Genomic DNA, 19,157 nt, shown 5'->3' with positions numbered 1-19,157 from the left:
ATCATGACTAACGAACTTTTTTGTGCTCTTGAGCGAAGCTCAATCAACGTATGTCGATAATATAGGGATCATTTCTATCTTTTTTTATTCTGAAACTTTAATCCTTCATTTTTTAAATTAATTATGATCAAAATTGATTTTCTCATCTTTTTCTCGTCGACAAGAAGCTTCAGAAAAATATTGATTGAACTAACATTTTGATCTGCTTACTACAATTCGGCAACGTTAAAGTCACACATCAGTTAAATCTACATTATGTGTGACTTCAGATGATTTATTTAGAATTGATCTATAAATATGACTTGCGCAAATCGCCAAAGTAAACACAAATTTTCATACTGCGCTATTGTTCTTATTATTTTCACAACTTGTGATTTTCCGTCGATTTCTTGTATTTTGTCTGTTAATTCATGTTTAATTCCTCGAACTTTTAAAGCTAATGAGATATAAAGAATATTTTGTGACAAATTTATTTTTTTATTCTCGCCGAATCGATACGAAAGAAAGAAGTAATATTAAAAATGAAATTTATATATTTCTTAAATAGAGATGTGTTTTAATTTAATATTTTATTGACTTTTATTACAAGCAAGAACTAAACTTTTTCCTCGATTAAATGCTTTTTGTATAAATTACCGTACATTTAATGTTTATTATAGATAATATTCTGTATAAATGATTAAAATATGATTTAGCGGTATTTTATAATCTATGTATTAATGTTATTAATGTGATTTGTACATATATTACAAATTGTTTTATAATTGTTTCGAAGGCGTACCGATTTTTTGGTCGCAAAAAATAGCGCCTTTGAATAGACTCACACTATATGTATATGACTATGACCTATGACCGTATATATCGCTGGCAGCTCGATCTATTAATAGTTATGGCGTTATTGCCATTTTACCTGAGAGAACGATTGAAAGGAAAAAAAATGAACTCGGCCCGATTATCCCGATTAATTCGTCGAATGCATTCGAGCAAATCTCTCCGGCATTAAAAAAGTGAAGATGTTCTCAAGAAACTGACTATACGAATGTACATATGTGCACAATTCAAAATTGATTTTACCGCGTTATTTGCGCACCTATAGACACATTAAGCGACACTTATGCATTGAAAATTTGATGAATCTTTACACATGAATCTTTACGCAGCGAGACATAATAAAATGCCAAATGGATAGTCGCAATCAATTCGGTGTGACAAATACTTCTAAATATTTCCAATCTTTATATTGCATTGATAAAAGTCATTACAAACTTGAGTTCTGCTATGGAAGAGACGATCTTTTGTTGTGATACTTTTTGTAATTCAATAGCTAATATTTTCTGCGAATATCTTTTACAATATCTTCGTCATTCGTCTTCAATCTCTCGTTCGACTTATATACGATCGTTATACTTCCCGTTGAGATTTATAGTTCGAAAAAGAACCGCCTTCATTGTGACGGCAAATTGGAATTATTGGCAAACGATCAAGACACTCACGTGTGACGTTGCAGCTGACGTCGTACGTTGCGGCAGGTGCCAATATTTCCTGCAACTATGACGATACTAGGCGCCTACGCCACTTTTCTACCAAGGCTAAACGATTAATAGAAAACGAAAAAATTTATAGAAATCCAAGAAAAAGTTACAGAAAATAAAAAGTAAAGAAAAATTCTAGAATCTGCAAAACGCCAGCAAAAATTCTATATCAAAAATCTATTTGAAATTAATTTAAAAATATATCTCCATTATCTATATATTTGTATTTTCGAAGTTTAATTCGCGAAAATGTCTTGTTTTCCAATTGCTTTATAACTCAGAAATAATCGATATTTTTGGAGTTATAAGGAATTTCAAACTTATCAGGGAATCTGCTATTAAAATTAAAGTCACGAGTATGAGACACCTGTGCATATACGTGTGTATGTGTATACATACATAATTTGACATGTGTACATAATGGTCCGAAGTAGTTATCGCAGTGGTTCATATTTCTATTTGCGCTGATCTTCATTTGCTCTTTCTTCATTTATTCATCTCGACATGTGTCAGAAGATAAGATCACGATAACGGAATGTCTGCTTTTCTTGTCGTTTTTTTTTTGTGTGTATGTATGTGTGTGATCAGAGTTTAACTATTACAATTATTGTATACTTCGGTATAAATAGACTCTTATCAAACTACGTGACTTATTCGTCATGTTACTTGAATAATCTCTTCACACAATTTGCTTACACGCGTTTAAATTTGCAGGATTTTGTTCTTCAATTTCATGTTTTTTTCTTGTTGTTTTCTGGAATAAATGTGTAATATATAACAAATATATATAATGAAATTTTATAGTCATAATATGACTATACACAAAATAAGAAATGATGTTTTTAATCGCAAAAACTTAAATTTTATTTTTATTTGCAATAATTTAGGCACACGAAAAATTCACTCAACATTTATACTCAACCAATAACAACATATTATGAGATTATGCCAAAGTTAAACATTGGGCTATTCATGCAATCGGATGGAACATTTTCATTTTTTCTTTATTTAAATAAACATATTGTTCTGTAACATCTGTGTAAACGCAAGAAATAACATTTTGGCCAACGCTAGTTACAGACTTCACCGAAAATAGAGATGTAAATAGTGTCAGTAGAAATTCCGCGGAGTCACCACGCATATATATTCGCTAAAAGACTTCGTTTGTCCGCGGTTAATTTCTCGAACAACTGGTCCCAGCACTGCATTTCTGAACTCTCGCGCGGTCATACGCACACAGAAACTTGTGGACGAATTTGCACGATGCCGCACGCGCTCACAAAAGAAAAGATGGCACAAAAAGAAACGTGAATCAGCAAAAGTTCGCGGGACCTTTGTCCGAAGTTTCTCCGAACTGTATCATTTCTATATATATATTTCTTATACTCTTATTCTCGAAAGTTTTTCTATGATAAACACTACACAGAGAATGAAACAATAGTAAATAAAAACGTAACAAGTAATTTCGTGTAAAATTTTACATATAATTACTGGTACGTTAAAAACTGATTGCTGGAATTTTTTTTTATCAATTGACGTTGAAACTTTTTATATAACTGTCTGTGATTTTATAACAAACAATATCAAATAATTGTCTATTTTCAATAAAGACTTGTAATTTTATAAAATCAATTAGTAAATGTAGTTTTCTGGAGTAATTGATTTTATGAGAGAAATATATAGATCCCAATATTAATATGTTATATCACTTTCGTTTTAATACATATTTGTTTTCCGAAGGAAGCGAATTTTGCATGCGACGATTATGTAACGACATGAAGTTGCGTCTTGAAATGAGTGCGGCTAAGCGATTTCCGCGACTCGTCGTGTATACGTAATGTGAACGAAAAGTCAGACGCCACGTATGCATCACCTCATTGCCACATCTTGCGTCAAAATTATTTCCGTTGACGTTCATCATTGTATTTCAAAAAAAATGCTCGCATTATACAATTTGTCGTGACGTAATCGTGCTCTGTAAAATATCTTGGTCGCAATCTTATTTAAAAACAACGCTAGTTTTCGGACTAATAACGCTTTCACGATCGGTGCGATGGAAATTAATTTGAACAAACGCAAAAATAAAATTAGTCGTGACAAAGTAACATATAATGACATAATCGCGTGCTTTATTTCGTTTCAAGTATATTTTATTCGACTAGAAACTGTTTGGGAATATACCGCTATCGCAAACCGTTATAAAATCGCGAAAGAATGGAGATTTCTTTCCACCGTCTCATATGAATAATAGAACTCTACGGTCGAAGAATGCTACGTCTTTTTAATCTCAGAAACGCGCTTAATAATCTGTTACACATTGAAGGGCACACAGCGCGGAATTGCCGCGATATATCTGTGTTGCAATCGATAATTCACGCTGCGTCAGGGTCAGTGTGTTAAACCGCATATCCTGTATACGCTATAATGCTCTTCCTTGAAAATATCTTTATAATTAATCACGCGCTCTCTGAATACATAGCGTGATGAAAAAAATGTTGAAGCTTTTAAATATATCGAGAACAATCCATTTTTAAACCATAATTTTACGATTTTGTAACAATGAAACGTAATAATCGAATGTTTTAAGGCGCATTTTACTTTATACCAACATTATCAGTATCTTTTTTTTTAAGTAATTATACTTTTTATTTATCTCGACATATCTGTTGAGATATATTGTACAGAATATAATTTTATGTAACTTGTGCCTTGAATCGTATATAGCGATTTTTTCTGGTTTCTGAGATACGTCTTGCTCCGTAATTATTACAATATTTAATAGTGATCTGATGCCACTCACCGCCTTACATTTTTTATGTGAAGTAAAGTCCACCTTCCTACCACTTGGATATTAAAAAAGGCATGAAGAAAACATATAATTATATACCTAAGAAAAAGTATGCAATGTCGAAACTCCCCAATATATCGCAAATAATAATTTATTCAGATACACACATCTCATTTAAAAATGTAAAATAAACAACAAAATAAAAGAAATTAAAAACGAACTAAAATATAACATTTAATACAGATTACACATTAATCGCAAGATGTTGAAATCGATAATCGCCGACATACCGTCGAAAGGGATTTACATTGTAATGCCTGTTTTTGCGCGACGAAGCTTGATCGACACGCAGCCGGTCTGGCAATTGAGTTATGACCAATTTGCGCAGCTGATCGTTCGATATAAATAGATCGTGCAACGTTTATATACGGTTATTCTCGTTACTTACCGATACACTCTTTGACCGACGACGTCGAAGATCTGACGCAAGAACGCTTAACGAGTGCAGTCTACTCCTCTTTCTTTCATTTTTCATATTCAACATTGTCGCCTAATGGGTGCATATATAGACATCAAATGATAATATTCATCTATTGTTTACTCAAAGAATTATAAGTACGACATTTTCGCTCAAGAAATATTGGTTCGAAAAATCCGCAATCAGAAGATATGCAGTAATTTTGTGACACTTCGCGTTTTCGGTAAACTTTCAGCGAAACGACGTCTGAAATTTTTAGGACGGTCATTCGCGAGTTCGTTCACATTCTACTCTAATCTAGATCCGGAATAATGTCGTCATCAAGCGGCGGATGCGGGTAGCTAAGATCGTGTTGCTGGCTGATTTCCAAGTCTCGTCTGTCTCGAAGAGAGACAGACGAGAGGAGATATGGCAGCCACTTCAAACATCGTCCGCGATGATAACTAATCGACAGTCAGAATCGGCTTTTCGCTCGCTTTCTTTCAACACTGATTATTTCATCGAATTTATTTCTTATGGTTCGTCTGAGCAAATATCTGAGCAAATATGAGGTACGAGTTATTTAATACCGATTTAAAAATTATTGAAAGAGTTTTGAGTCCTGCAGGTATTTTGTGTCGTCTCCAATCCTTTATTTGACGGAGATAAAACTAGTTAAGAAACTATAATTATACTTTTTCGTAAACAGTGAACAAATTCGTCGAAAGCATTAACTATTATTGATAAAACGAGAGAATTGTCGATTATTAAAACGATAATAATCTGCACGCGTGAAGAACACTTTATCAGTTTACAGAAGTATTTCTTATCTTAATTTCGATAAACTCGAAATACGAACTCTTTTGTCTTTTTTTTCGTATTCACGACTCGAGAAATTTAGCGAATTATAAAGTCTACTATGAAATTTAACTAGTAAGTTAGTTGAGTTTTAGTAAGTCGCAATATATTTGCGGTAGATGTGTTAATAAATTTGAATGATAAATTTGAATGCTTTCGTAAGACAGTACCTCGCCACGTGCCCTCCGCGTTTCTTCGTTATCATATCTCTTCCCCCGAAGACGTGCGCACGAGCGAGGGGTACTGCTCACGTGTACCGTTTGTTTGTGTGTTATAACGATGTTATCTCCTTAGCGGCTAAATATAGCGAATACTCTAACCTGCTTCGTTCAACGTATGCGATATCGACGCGTTCATTTCATTCGCTTTACTCGACACAGGAATGCGAGAATCGAGCATTCAATTTTTTACACCACATGTTTTCACTTCCTCTTCACTTAAGTCGATTTTTTTTTAATGAAAAATAAAAAATGTTAAAACTGGAGAACACACACACACACACACACACACACACAAATACATTTTAAAAAATAGTCACGTATATAATATAAATACACTCTAATTTATTCTGTTTTACCAAATTTATTAAGTCATTATATTGAGCGCAGTTAAATAAGACAGAAGATTATTTATAGCTTTGAGTGCAAGTTATTAATATGTGTCCTTATGACGACGAAGGATACAAACTATAATTGACGATTATTGCGACATCATAGCGGTATTATCGATATACGTCATTATCATAATCTAAGCATCTCGTTTAATGGAAGTAAGGTTTAATCGAACGTGATAGAAATATTTATAGCACATCTAGATGATTTTGCACAAAGTATTGGATTATGAGCGTTGACCGCGGATAAATTTTCCGCGGATGAAACTTTTTCCGGTCTAATAACGTCAAGTTTAATCAATTTCCTCTGTCGTGAAATTAAAACCACTCGAGTCGCAAGATTTCCCAATCATTCCGATGAATTATCACGTTTGCGACATTACGAAACATTATCGGAGATATGAGATAATCGTCTCTCTATTATAACCATTTCTACGAAGTAATTTTTGTGGAAAGAAAAAGCGCTATTCTTCCTATCTTATTGATTCTATAATCTTATCATTTAAGAACATTAAATATTTTAAAACATTTTATTGCATGTCTGATACTTATTGAATATTTAACTCAATAAGTTATCACACACACTTGACATACTTATATATTAAAATATATCACCTACATGCACATTGTGACCGCATTGTGATCCGTATTCGTGCCCTACATTTATTGCGTATTAAACACAGAAAGATCTCCCTCGGAGATGTTATCGCGACCCAACAATCACGTAAATGTGCTAAATGTGGAACGCGAATTAATTCGCTTTTACCTGATTTTCAACTTCTCATAAAGCCAGGATTTCAATTCCGCCGAAGACGATTCGAAGTAATCGTTCGCTGGAAGTCGATCTAACAAAAACGGTATCTCTTTATCTACAATTGTACCGTTCCGCAGGTTGTTCGCTTTATTTCGCCTTATCAGTAATCGAATCGGCAGCACAATAAGTTCCTGGGGACGGACGAAACTCGAGTCTAACGGCTCGGACGTGATTGACGCGATTATTCACTTTCCCGGCCAGGCGCTCGCTCTCTTCCGGCCATATCTCTCTTCTTTCCCTTCTACCACGTGCAGGGTCGGTTGTACACGATGTCAGATAACTATAATCTTGAATTTTTATGTTTTATAGTTAAAGAAAATTCAAGTCCATATTGATGAGAAGCCTCTTGACTTAAAAATTCTTATTCAAGTCTATGATTTCTTTAAAATTAATGTTTGAAATTTTGATTCAACTCACAATTATTTAATTGCATACGCGTAAATTACACCCCGAAGATACGAGCATATGATTAGCAATTAATATATTGAATAATTTAAACGCTAAACTAAACGGAAAGAATCGAAGGAGAAGTTCTCGGGGAGAGAATTTTGCTTTGGAACACATGAATGAAAAGCACGGGTTGCACTATTTTTTTTTATATTCCAAGATAAAATAAAATTCATTCTCTCTTACACCAAGATACGTCAGACGATAATTACTGTACAGGATTATAATTATTATGCAGCCAGAAATATCTTGGAAAGACAAAGGGTTGCCCCAACGTTGCTCTCCCACCGCGACCACCCTGAACGCCCGGCGCGCAAGTGATGTGACGACTCGATCGGCGGCGCTCTCCGCTTTAGTCGCGTGCCGGTAGTCCATCGCGAATCAACGCAGTTTACTACGTGTGCAAAGTCGGCTCGGGCCAATCCCGCGGTGGTCCCGTAACGCGAATCACGCCGATTCAATACCAACGCGTGATCCGCATCGCAACTCTGCTTATTAATCCGTTCGGAAACGCAAACCATCGTTTATCGCGACCCCCAATGGATTAATGGTGCAGTGCATCTTAAGAAGAGGAAGAAAAGGAGAGGAATTTTTGTGAGTCTGACGCGTTTTGAGCGATTGTTCAATCGAGATCATCGATCTTTCCTATGAAGAAATATAAGGATATTGGAAGTATGAATATTTTTCGACGATTAACGTGATGGCTATATAATCATTATTGATTAGCTTCGAGAAAAAAGACTTAAGTGACAATAGTTTAATATATATCAGCATCTTATTAGTGTACGGCATATCATTACTAATTTTTGTAAGACACTAAAAGTGTTAGATACAATATCGTGAAGAAGTCTTTTCTGATTGTATGTCAAAACTCAGAATAAATAAACGTGGATTATAAAGAATTAGTGACATAAAACTTTATAAAATTTATATACATTATTAATTCAAGTGCCAGTTTTTACGAGGAATTTGTGTGAGCGATGACCGAGAACAGATATTTATAACAATTCTGTGTGGAAAAAAATTTGTTACTTAATTTGTAAAAGAAAATATAAACGATTATTGAACTTCGTACTTTGTGCACATTCGCGATATTTGATTCTCGTGAAATTCGACTTGAAGTAATCGTCGATTCTGCAAGTCTGACGAAGGATATTGTGGAAACTCGGATACACACAAGAACGAGTTCACAAAAAATACCATAATAAACCACAAACGTTCTTAGAAAGACAACCTGGAATGCGCGATATATAACTGGTATGAAAACTCTAGAAGAGAATTGTATTCATAAAATTCTTCAAATATACAAATTAAATTCTTTGAATAAAAATATCGAAATAGACAAGTCGATCGAGATGAATAAATTCTACAAAAATATATGTATCAATAATAAAGAATAACTTCTATCTGTGATTCAAAGCATTAAAAGTTATAATAATAGTAAAAAGTAATAAGTATATTGATCTATAATATAAAAAAAAAGAATAATAAACTTAAAGTATAATAATAGAAAGAAAATCTATAACAGAGAATTAATAATTGAAAAGGAACTGTATGATCGAAAAACGACAGAAGAAAATTTCTGTGACGCAATATAGTTAGCCATCACGGAGAACTAATCGAAACCTACTATAGTCTCACATTATGATATTTCAAAATATGAGACGGAACAAAAACGAAGCGTTATAGTAGTGATATATCGTGGGACGTTTCAATAAATAATCGATCGATCTCTAGAGACCATGGCTCCAGCAAACAATCTCGATTGGTCAGAACCGTGTCAGCAGTGGCGATATCCAAAATTCTGTCCGACGGCGACCGGACAGAAAAACGAGCGTCCTAAGAGCGCCGTGGAACTGGGTGGCAAAGAGGCCAACACTGCCTATAAAAAATTCTGCAAGTTCTTGCGCCGACTAAGCAATAAGAAACGTAAGTCTATTGAGCGATCGATGTACCTTGTGTGTGTATGTAAACGCGTTGGTATCTCATAATTTTATAGCTTTAAATAGAATCATAAAGTTTTCACATACTGTGAAATATTACAGGATTATGAATCTTTGTTAAGCTAAACTTTAAATTAATTATAATTTAATAATGAAAAATTTTATTTCATATATATTATTATATTTAAAAATTTATTATGGAGTATTAAAAAGAAATTATGGGACTTAGACGGCAAGTTTCACATTCGAAATATTTTATTTCGATATTTCTTGACGTAAAATCTGAAGTGACTCATTCATTTTACGATGCTCTTGATACTTTTATATATAGAATGACAAGAACGATTTTGATTTATGATGCAAAGATATATATTCTATAAAATGTAAGTAAATCGCGTTTATACATTAAAATTAAAATATATTCTATTTCTTAAATAACATGATTAATTTTTCAAGTTATGTTAGACATTTACTATCTGCGCTCTAACCTCGAGTTCTTTTTTTTTCAATTTTGTATAATTACCAATTAAAAATTTATTAAAGAGTTAATTATAGACGCGCGCATACATATATACATATAGGTACACAAAATATTTTAATCAAATTTTACTACAAATTTGGATAAAATTTCTCAAGGATATAGCAAAAACATATGCTATCGACAGCATATTACTTTGTTTCTGTTTATGTAGAGCGCTTGTTATTATACATGTAAATGTTTCAACTTTTTTCTCGATGATAGTTCTCTGAGATTTTCTTATACACTCTCATGTTCATGTCATTAAAGGAAACCAATGTCTTTATCTTATTCTTCTAAAAAAAAAAAAAAAACCAATTTATTGCTGATCGGCGCGTTTCGGAGTTTCCAGGGCAATTTCTCGCTGATCTGATTTCTATTTGAGCGAAGGGCCGATCTTCAAGATGACGTATTTAATAAATGTCGTCAAGTATACCTACCTACCACTTTATGTATCGAGAGCGCGTGATCCTCTGACATTTACACCGTCTCTTGGCGGTGCCGTATTTACTCTTGGTCGCACCTACCGTGTGTGATGTGGTTTTTCTGTCTATTCGAGACTGAGAACAGATCGAGAAAGCAGGAGAAAGAGAGAGACGAAAGGGTTGAAGAGAAAGTTCATGGGTATCTGTTACCCTCGATACTGCTTCTCGCGAGGAGGCATCGAAGGAGGCTCTTTCCGTTATGGTAATATAAACTGAATATTAATTATAGAATTCGAGCAAACGGTCAATGAATACGTTTTGTAATCAAACGAAAGAAACAGTGAAGTGATAATAAAAAAATCTAATATAGTCCGCGTATAACAGTAAATTAAAGAGTTATATCAAAATTGACAGTCAGTCACTGATGATTTCTTTAATTTAATACTTTCTCTAATACTCCTTTTTTCTATAATTGATTATTTTATATTATAAAATAAATTATATAGAATAAAATCATTTTGTAATATTAATTATATATTATTATGTAAGTCTTTTATCAGTACACAATTGTGTGTACTGATAATGGAACATCGTAAAAATATCAAAATAATCTTGCGCAAATCGCAACGTTCAGCAGATCTAATCATAAAAGAGATTGTCTCGAACCTTATTCTTCCGCTATTCTCTGGCTTGATTAATCCCCCCTTTTTTTTTATTATCCGCGCGGCCTATTTCGTTAAACCGAGCACGATTGCCTCTGACGTCGACAAAGAAGCCTTCGATATAACGAGGGACGCCCCCTTAAGTCGCACAAAATGTCACCATGAGGACCGATATACAGATATTCTCTGAAGCTTTCTTGCTTCACAGGTAGGGGCTGCACGCCATGGGAAAGGTCGAAGTCTCCTCCGATGCGCGCGTAACGCGATAAAAGGATCGGCATCGTACGCGATGCAGCTGCTGTGCATCGCTTCGTTGCGCTTTTTGTCGCAAGCTGGATTTAGCTGGCTAGCTGACTAAGTAGTCGGCTGGATTTTCTAGCCTCGACTGTCGCTTGACCCATTTCCTCCATATAGGCGCGATGTTTGTTTAATTTTTTTTTAGGCCCTTTCAAGAGTCTCGGAAATTATTCTGAGGCTCTATCTTTGGTTTTCTTGATTTTTAGTAGAAATTTTTTAGAAACACGTCCAAAATAATACTATTAATTAAAATAATTCTTTATTACTATATCTCTCAGTCTATACTTAGAAGATACAAAAATAAGATGTATGTATCTTGGTAAAGGAAAAACATGTTATTGGGATGAGGTAACAATATGTGAGATACTTCAGAGAATCGGCATTTAAAAATAATAAAAAATAAATAAAATAAAACCAATACATACATTTGTGTATGTTAATCTTATCTGAATCTGAAATTATTTTGTTATAATATCTGCGTAATAAGAGAGTGCAATACTTTTAACATTATTTGATTTTTATATTGTTATTTATATTATATATATTAATTGATTTTTCTTAACGTATTCTTCTGGGAAATCTTGTACACGTCATGCTTTAATTTGGCCGCGCGGTAACACGCTCAGTATCTTGTCAATGCAGCGGCGTTTCATATAAGGAACGTGACAAGATTGCTTTCGCTGTATTGTTCAATTCTTGCAACTATAAATCAGATACGAGATTTTCGTATCCGTTGTCGGTGTATAATTATAATAATTGCGTGTCTCTCACGTATATAATTTAACGTCTTGAACGAAACGGTTGTTTGCCATATCTCGCCGTTATAATGAATAATATATATAAATTCTTTTCTTGTCTATTTACAATCAAACATATACAAAATTATAGGTTAGATTTCTATTATAGATTGTCTGCAAAGGGTTTTACACTAGATATCAAAATCTAATCGGCATTAATCTCGCGAAGTACACAAAACAAATGAGTCGCTCGCGATCTTCAATCTATGGTTGACAGTAATGATTGAAAATGTCGCGAATATGTCAGAAGACAAGACACCGTTCACGTGGAGACTAATCGTTCGCGATGTATTCGCAAATCGGAATCCTCGTATAGTCACCTTCGAACTCGAAAGCAGGTGATTCTCTAATTTCGAAAAGTATATCTCGATCAAGGATCTCTTTTAACCCACTTTGCCAATAACAAAATACAATTTTCACAGAAATTGAGTTTAATTAACCTTGCTCTTGTCAAAGTGATGATGAAGTTACAGCACATACATGCAAAGCAATTATTATTTCAAGTAAATTTTAAGTAGTCCTTTAAATAATTCTTTATTATCATATTCTCTAAATATAAAGATTATAAAAAAAACAACTATTATTTTGATATTAAATTTCAATAATTAGAACTTTTTTATTATTACAAGGGAATTATTATATATTTAGTTATTTAATTCTATTGTCTAATTTTTTAATAAATAGAAAGATTGTTATTAATTGCATCACGATCACTTTGCTGTATCCATGTAAATAGTCAGAGCTATTTTAATAGATATCTATGAATCAACAAAGCTTCTTATGACATACTCGATGTGTTATTAAAACAACCTACATATGCACCCGATATTCGCCGCGTCCGTTTCTAACAACAGATGAAAGATATGACAAAAAGTGTGACGCAGTTGAGAAATACATAGACCGGCAAAAGTCTTGCGTGAAAATAGCAAAATGCATATTGCGTGAGGAAGTTTACATTGCAATGGTAGCAAACCCAGTTATAGTTCGCAATAGTTTACACCGCCTGTTTATCAGACTTCATCAAGGCTATTGTGCATGGCACGTTTTCTATCGCCGATTGAAAACGTCTCTCAACGATTCGATTGTACTTGTACATATTCGTCCAATTTCATGTAAATCTACGCGTTTTACCTTTTTTTGAACGATAAAAAGAGTTGTCAGAAGTCTATTTGCCTAAGTATTCCCATTAAGGAATCTATTGATTATTGAAGACATTAAGTATCGTCGGAAATCGCAAAATTGCAGGATAATTGTGAATTGTAAATCTCAGCGCTTTCTTCGGGCAATTTGCATGCACCATTCAGCGATTTATTCTGCAAGTCGCGTGGCTCGAAACTATTAGTAGTATAACAAAAACAAATCAAGGATTAGATTACTTCTGGTCGCCTATGTCCAAGAACTACATGTGAAAATAGCGACGATCGCGACAGACTCGCGACTTTAACGATGTGCGTGATCTTTTTTTACATTTCTACGAAATATAAAGTTCTCGGAGAGAAAGAGAGAGAAATATCTGAAAATAATAATATAAAAATGGATTGATTCTCTGATACAGTATATGTATCTAAAGTTATTTTTTATATTAATAGATCACATTTTGCAAAACAATACGTTGCATTTTGTCATAAATTTTCAAGATAATTGTCAACATGGAGACAATTTTGCTCGAGACGTTTTTGCGAAATAGGTGCAAGCTTCCCTCGATTCTCGAGGTTCTGGGCGTTTTCTGCTTTTTAGAGGAAGTTCGGTTTCCCACTTTTGTTTCCACTTCTTTTCGTGCACTGTGGTTTTTTCCGATTTGTTTCTATGGGTAGTGCAATGTACCCTGCAGGCAAGGATGGCAGCAAGGTAACGACTGTGGTAGCGACTCCCGGTGCTGGTCCGGATCGTCCTCAGGAGGTCGCGTATACCGACACCAAGGTCATCGGCAATGGCAGCTTCGGCGTGGTGTATCAGGCGAAACTCTGCGATTCGGGAGAGATGGTTGCTATCAAGAAGGTTCTCCAGGATAAGCGATTTAAGGTAAGCATTTTTACGTTTATTTCCTGACATATATCTAAGTAACGAGGTACAAAAAAACTAAAATTATGAGGTAAATAAAAATGTGTTGACGACACATAATAATAGTTAATAGTTACTAGATAATGTGTTGAAATAATACATTTTTATTTGCATTTTATTTTACTTAATTTGGTTTAATTTGATTACATTCTATTCTATCTTTTTATTCTATATTTATTTATTGTATTCTGTTTTATTTTTTATTTTAATTTTTTTCTTTTTCATTTATTTTATTTATTAATGAGCAACGAATACAAGATGTTATAATAAAACTGTACGATTTTATTTCAGAACAGGGAATTACAAATCATGCGACGTCTTGAGCACTGCAACATTGTGAAACTCAAATATTTCTTTTATTCTAGTGGTGATAAGGTAACTATCTTATCTATTTTTCTTGAATTTTACGTGAAGATGAGTTCGATATCCGATTTTGTTGTTTAAAAAATTCTAAGAATTCTCTATCAATCTGTTTATTATAAATCGAGAGAAATTCGCGAGAAAATGATGCGAAGTATGTAACTTTAATCAGTACAGCTCCCTTGATTGGCGCGCAATTATCAATTTTATCGGTTCGTTACGTAAATCATACGTGCCTACAAATAAAACGAGAGATGTTCATTTAATGCATGCCACATTGTTATGTTATTTTATAGAACGTCTTAACCGCGACTAATCCGGTTTTTCACGTTGACGTAAGTTGAAGTGCACCCAGTAGTAGTTTGTACAAGAGTCCTCCTTTTGGCGAGAGAAAAAAGAAACTCTAGGCGAATTATCGCTTCCACATAGGAACACAACATCTTCACATTCGTATCATTCCTTCGAAACGTCATTTTTTTTTTAATGTCAATCTGGGTCCGATTAGATTACGCTGCTTCGCTAGTCTTGTTAGTACGTAATTTTTCTGAAGGCGTGTGTGGTAATTGTAAATGTTAATAACACGAGGGCATCGATGTGTGTGTCCAAGAGAGATAATAATGACGAAACGTTTAACTTAAACGATCCCTATATACGGGGTATCCCACAATTCGCTATAATTATTCCATATTTTTAATCACAGATTCTGATGGATTTTTAATTGGTGCTTCTTTATTCATAAATTCATAAATTCTGAGACCCTGAAAAGAATAAGAAAGAATTAAACTCCTAATGAAAAGAAAAAAGTTTTTGTATGAGAATAAATATCATAATCCTATTTCTACGTTCTAGTCTTTTTTAATTAATTCTCGAAAGACCTATTTGCAAAGATTTACATGTAATGTTGAAAGCTAGAAGATTGAACAAATAAAAAAGAATTGATGAGCATAGGTCGTAAAGATAGTTAAAAATAAAAAGTTGCTGTCGGATTGATTAGAGAGAATTTGTCGTTAAAGTTTAAGTCGCGCGAGTTGCGGGAAACTCTACATTTCTTCCTGACGATAGTATACCGAATATGTCGTCAATGTTTGGGTTTGGAGTAGTGTGCCTTTGAGACGACAAATATTTATAAACAGATCCCCCTCGCTTGTTGAATGAATGTTACGTGCAAAAGAATTTTCGTTTTTCTTTCTTTTTTTAGAAGGACGAGGTTTATCTTAATCTAGTCCTGGAATACATACCCGAAACTGTGTACAAAGTCGCTCGACATTATAGCAAAAGCAAGCAGACGATACCAATCAGTTTCATCAAGGTGAGTCATTTTTTTATATTTCTAGACTCATAATGTAACGCAGAAATAGATATTTGTAAACCTGCTTGTACTTTTTTGTAATCTTGTAATTTTTAATTAATCTTTAGAAAATCACGTAGATGTTATAGTATCTCTGATTGTAAAGGAAACATTCTTTTCATTTATGCAATACTCAGTATCTAAGAAGTCATTAATTATATTATGAATCTCTCTTAAATTAAAATATATGTATATAAGATTCATAAGTATCAACTACTTAAGTATGTTTTAGTACGCGATATTTGCAATATTTATTCAGTCGATTATATTCGCCGTTTTAAATTTGCTATTTATACCTCAGGTTTGTAATCGGTGATCTGAAAAACCTAGAAATACTGACTTGTACACAATTCGAAAGAATCTGGAAAAATTTTATAAAGATTTTTATATTATAAAAAATGTGTTTTGCAAACTTAACCAGACATATTGTAGTATTAAATGTAATACTACAAAAGATAATCTTTGCTTTTCTTTGTTCTTTGCAGTTATATATGTATCAACTGTTCCGTTCATTGGCGTACATCCACTCGCTGGGTATCTGTCACAGGGATATCAAGCCACAGAATTTGCTTCTAGATCCGGATACTGGTGTTCTGAAGCTATGTGATTTCGGTTCAGCTAAACATCTTGTGAAAGGCGAACCAAATGTGTCCTATATCTGCAGTCGCTACTACCGCGCACCTGAACTCATTTTCGGTGCTATTGACTATACTACAAAGATTGGTACGTTCAAAATTTCGATGAAACTTTGTTTAACATTGCATATTATGTTTGAAAGAATTTCATCATTGACCGTGCTGTTTGTGTCTTTTTGTTCTAATTTATATGTATATGATATATATCCGAAAAAATAATCTAATTCTTGACAGATATCTAAAATTTTTTGACAAAAAACGTTGTAATTAATAACGACATGTAAAAAAATACATTATTTAATTTGTTTTTTATTTCTTTTATTATATTTTATTGTAATTCTTAGTGTAACGTTCTTTTCTCTTTCTCGACAGATGTCTGGAGTGCAGGTTGCGTGCTAGCGGAACTGCTGCTAGGTCAACCGATATTTCCCGGCGATAGTGGTGTCGATCAGCTGGTAGAGATTATCAAAGTACTCGGTACGCCTACGCGCGATCAGATACGTGAGATGAACCCCAATTATACCGAATTCAAATTTCCACAAATTAAGTCACATCCTTGGCAAAAGGTAAATTCTACTATTTTATTTTTAAATATAACTTTATACATATTGTTCTTAATATGTATTTATATACGTACATAAATCCAGCGACATATTCTATGTATTTCATCATGTGATTGTTTCGACTTGTTCCACACATATGTCTATTAACTTTGTGATTTGTTATGAATAATTAAGAAGCCCGTTTTCATCTTAAATCCATAATTTCAGTAATAAAGATGATAGAGAATGTAGTTATCTTTTGAAATATATATCGTTTGAAATATATACTTAAAACACAAATTTCAGAAAAATATGGATTTTTTAAACAGGATAATGACAAAACAGAAAACAGAAATTTTTCAGTTAATTTTTCAAGTTAAAGGGAAAGGTAGAGTCGAATTTGATGTAACATTGCATGAAGAATTATTCAACATGCACTTTCGTAGGAAGAGATTATTTTTTCGTGTTTAAAAGATCGATGGCAATAGCAATAGCGCCTCGATCGGTGCCCATCATCAATACATGTACTCGTGATTTGCAGTATATGCTTCAACGAATGAGTGAAACACCTATGTGTTCCACGGAGCATCAGAAGATTAGAGTAAGTGATCCGACTTGCAACAAGTGTTGTTCAATATGGCTGGCACAAACTTTCTCTATCTTGGCCCGTTGTACTAACATTCGAAATAACATCTAAACTTCCATTTCGATATTCGGACGAGCGTGCAGACTTATTCCCAATCTTGTTTAATGATTACTTAAAAGAGAACGAAAATAAGGAGAAGAATAGTCTTCAAGATTTCCTTTACGATCAATTATCTTCTTCATGTAACTCCTCATTGCCTATAGTCTCATCTGTTAACGACACTAATGATTTTTTATACGCGATTTCTTACATTTTACATTTGTTATGGCGACTGATTGAGAGTCACTTACTCTGATGTTCTGGTGATATTTGAGACTTGCATTTGTCAAACTTGAAAGAATGAGTAACATACTGTGGTCTTTCGTGTCTATTGCACAGAGAATAGTGCTTGGAGTCTGTGTTCATCTTAGATGTACATATTTATTCTAATATTATGCTGGTACATATATATGTATATATAAAATATATATAAACAAAGTTGCATATATAAGTACATATATAGTGTGTAGATTTAAACTTTATAAATTTTTCTGTGTTTTTATTGGGATATCTGTCCTTTTATGAAGATGTAGTACTATGTGCTAAATTGTACAAATTATAGATGAGCACAATAGATGTTCTACAATGGATGATTTTCGAATATAGATAGATAAGTTTTTGATGATAATATTAATGACAAATATCGATGTTATCCTTATCCATTCTCATTGTCGATACAAAGCATAATTATTTAATTTTCAGTTCTCAGCAGGTATCAAAACAAATTTCTTAACTCTAGGACTGCACATTGTATTTTTGTATATGATTATATGTATATAGTACATAACATTTACATATTGGATCTATCAGATTTTAGCCTATTATTTTTACATAACTCTGATACAAATACATATTTTTCAATAAATTTGTTTACAAGAGAATGTCAGACATCGTGAAACAGAATTATAAAATCAAAATTCAAGTCCGTTTGCTAGATTGAAAAATGTAAATGTTTAAACAGGAAAAATTTCCAAGAATGTTAGCAATTTGAAATTGTCGCCAGGTTGAACAAACCCATATATAGTGATCCTAGAGTTAAACGCCATAAAATGAAATGTAAGAACTGAAATTTTGCATACGAAGTGTGACTAAAACCATCTCGTTACGAATCTTTTAATAACATATCGCGACCTATCATATCCATCATACTGAGAGTAGTGCTTGGAATCAGTGTGTAATTTTCTTAAACGGAATTTTATAGACCTCGTAGTACAAAAGAATTGACAAACTTTACGATACCTACTGAGATTTAAAACTGAGAATTTACATGTTACTAACTGTTCTTGTTATTAATCATTCGTACAACTTTCAATCTTCCATAATTCTACACAATGTTCAACTTTTTGAAAACATTGAACAGAAAATGTCAATGCACGAAA

General features: G+C 33.2%; 1 protein-coding gene across 9 annotated transcripts in view; it reads left to right on the top strand.

Annotated features, from left to right (window-relative positions):
- Positions 1-19,157, top strand: part of LOC139818036 (glycogen synthase kinase-3 beta) — a 46,808-nt gene that overhangs the window by 15,801 nt on the left and 11,850 nt on the right. The window contains exons 1-7 of one of the 9 annotated variants that reach the window (XM_071786473.1): positions 7,856-8,100; positions 9,244-9,439; positions 13,962-14,169; positions 14,500-14,583; positions 15,767-15,877; positions 16,402-16,639; positions 16,924-17,117. In XM_071786473.1, the coding sequence (XP_071642574.1) occupies positions 9,249-9,439; positions 13,962-14,169; positions 14,500-14,583; positions 15,767-15,877; positions 16,402-16,639; positions 16,924-17,117 (1,026 nt within the window). In that variant the 5' untranslated portion in view covers positions 7,856-8,100; positions 9,244-9,248. Of the gene's footprint in view, positions 1-7,855; positions 8,764-9,243; positions 9,440-10,525; positions 10,654-13,961; positions 14,170-14,499; positions 14,584-15,766; positions 15,878-16,401; positions 16,640-16,923; positions 17,118-19,157 lie in introns of those variants that run through there. The other 8 variants (XM_071786446.1, XM_071786437.1, XM_071786464.1 and 5 more) reach the window with 8 other exon arrangements.

Source organism: Temnothorax longispinosus, chromosome 1, assembly GCF_030848805.1.
Source record: "Temnothorax longispinosus isolate EJ_2023e chromosome 1, Tlon_JGU_v1, whole genome shotgun sequence".
Taxonomy (NCBI): domain Eukaryota; kingdom Metazoa; phylum Arthropoda; class Insecta; order Hymenoptera; family Formicidae; genus Temnothorax; species Temnothorax longispinosus.
This window is presented reverse-complemented; position numbering and strand designations above follow the sequence as displayed.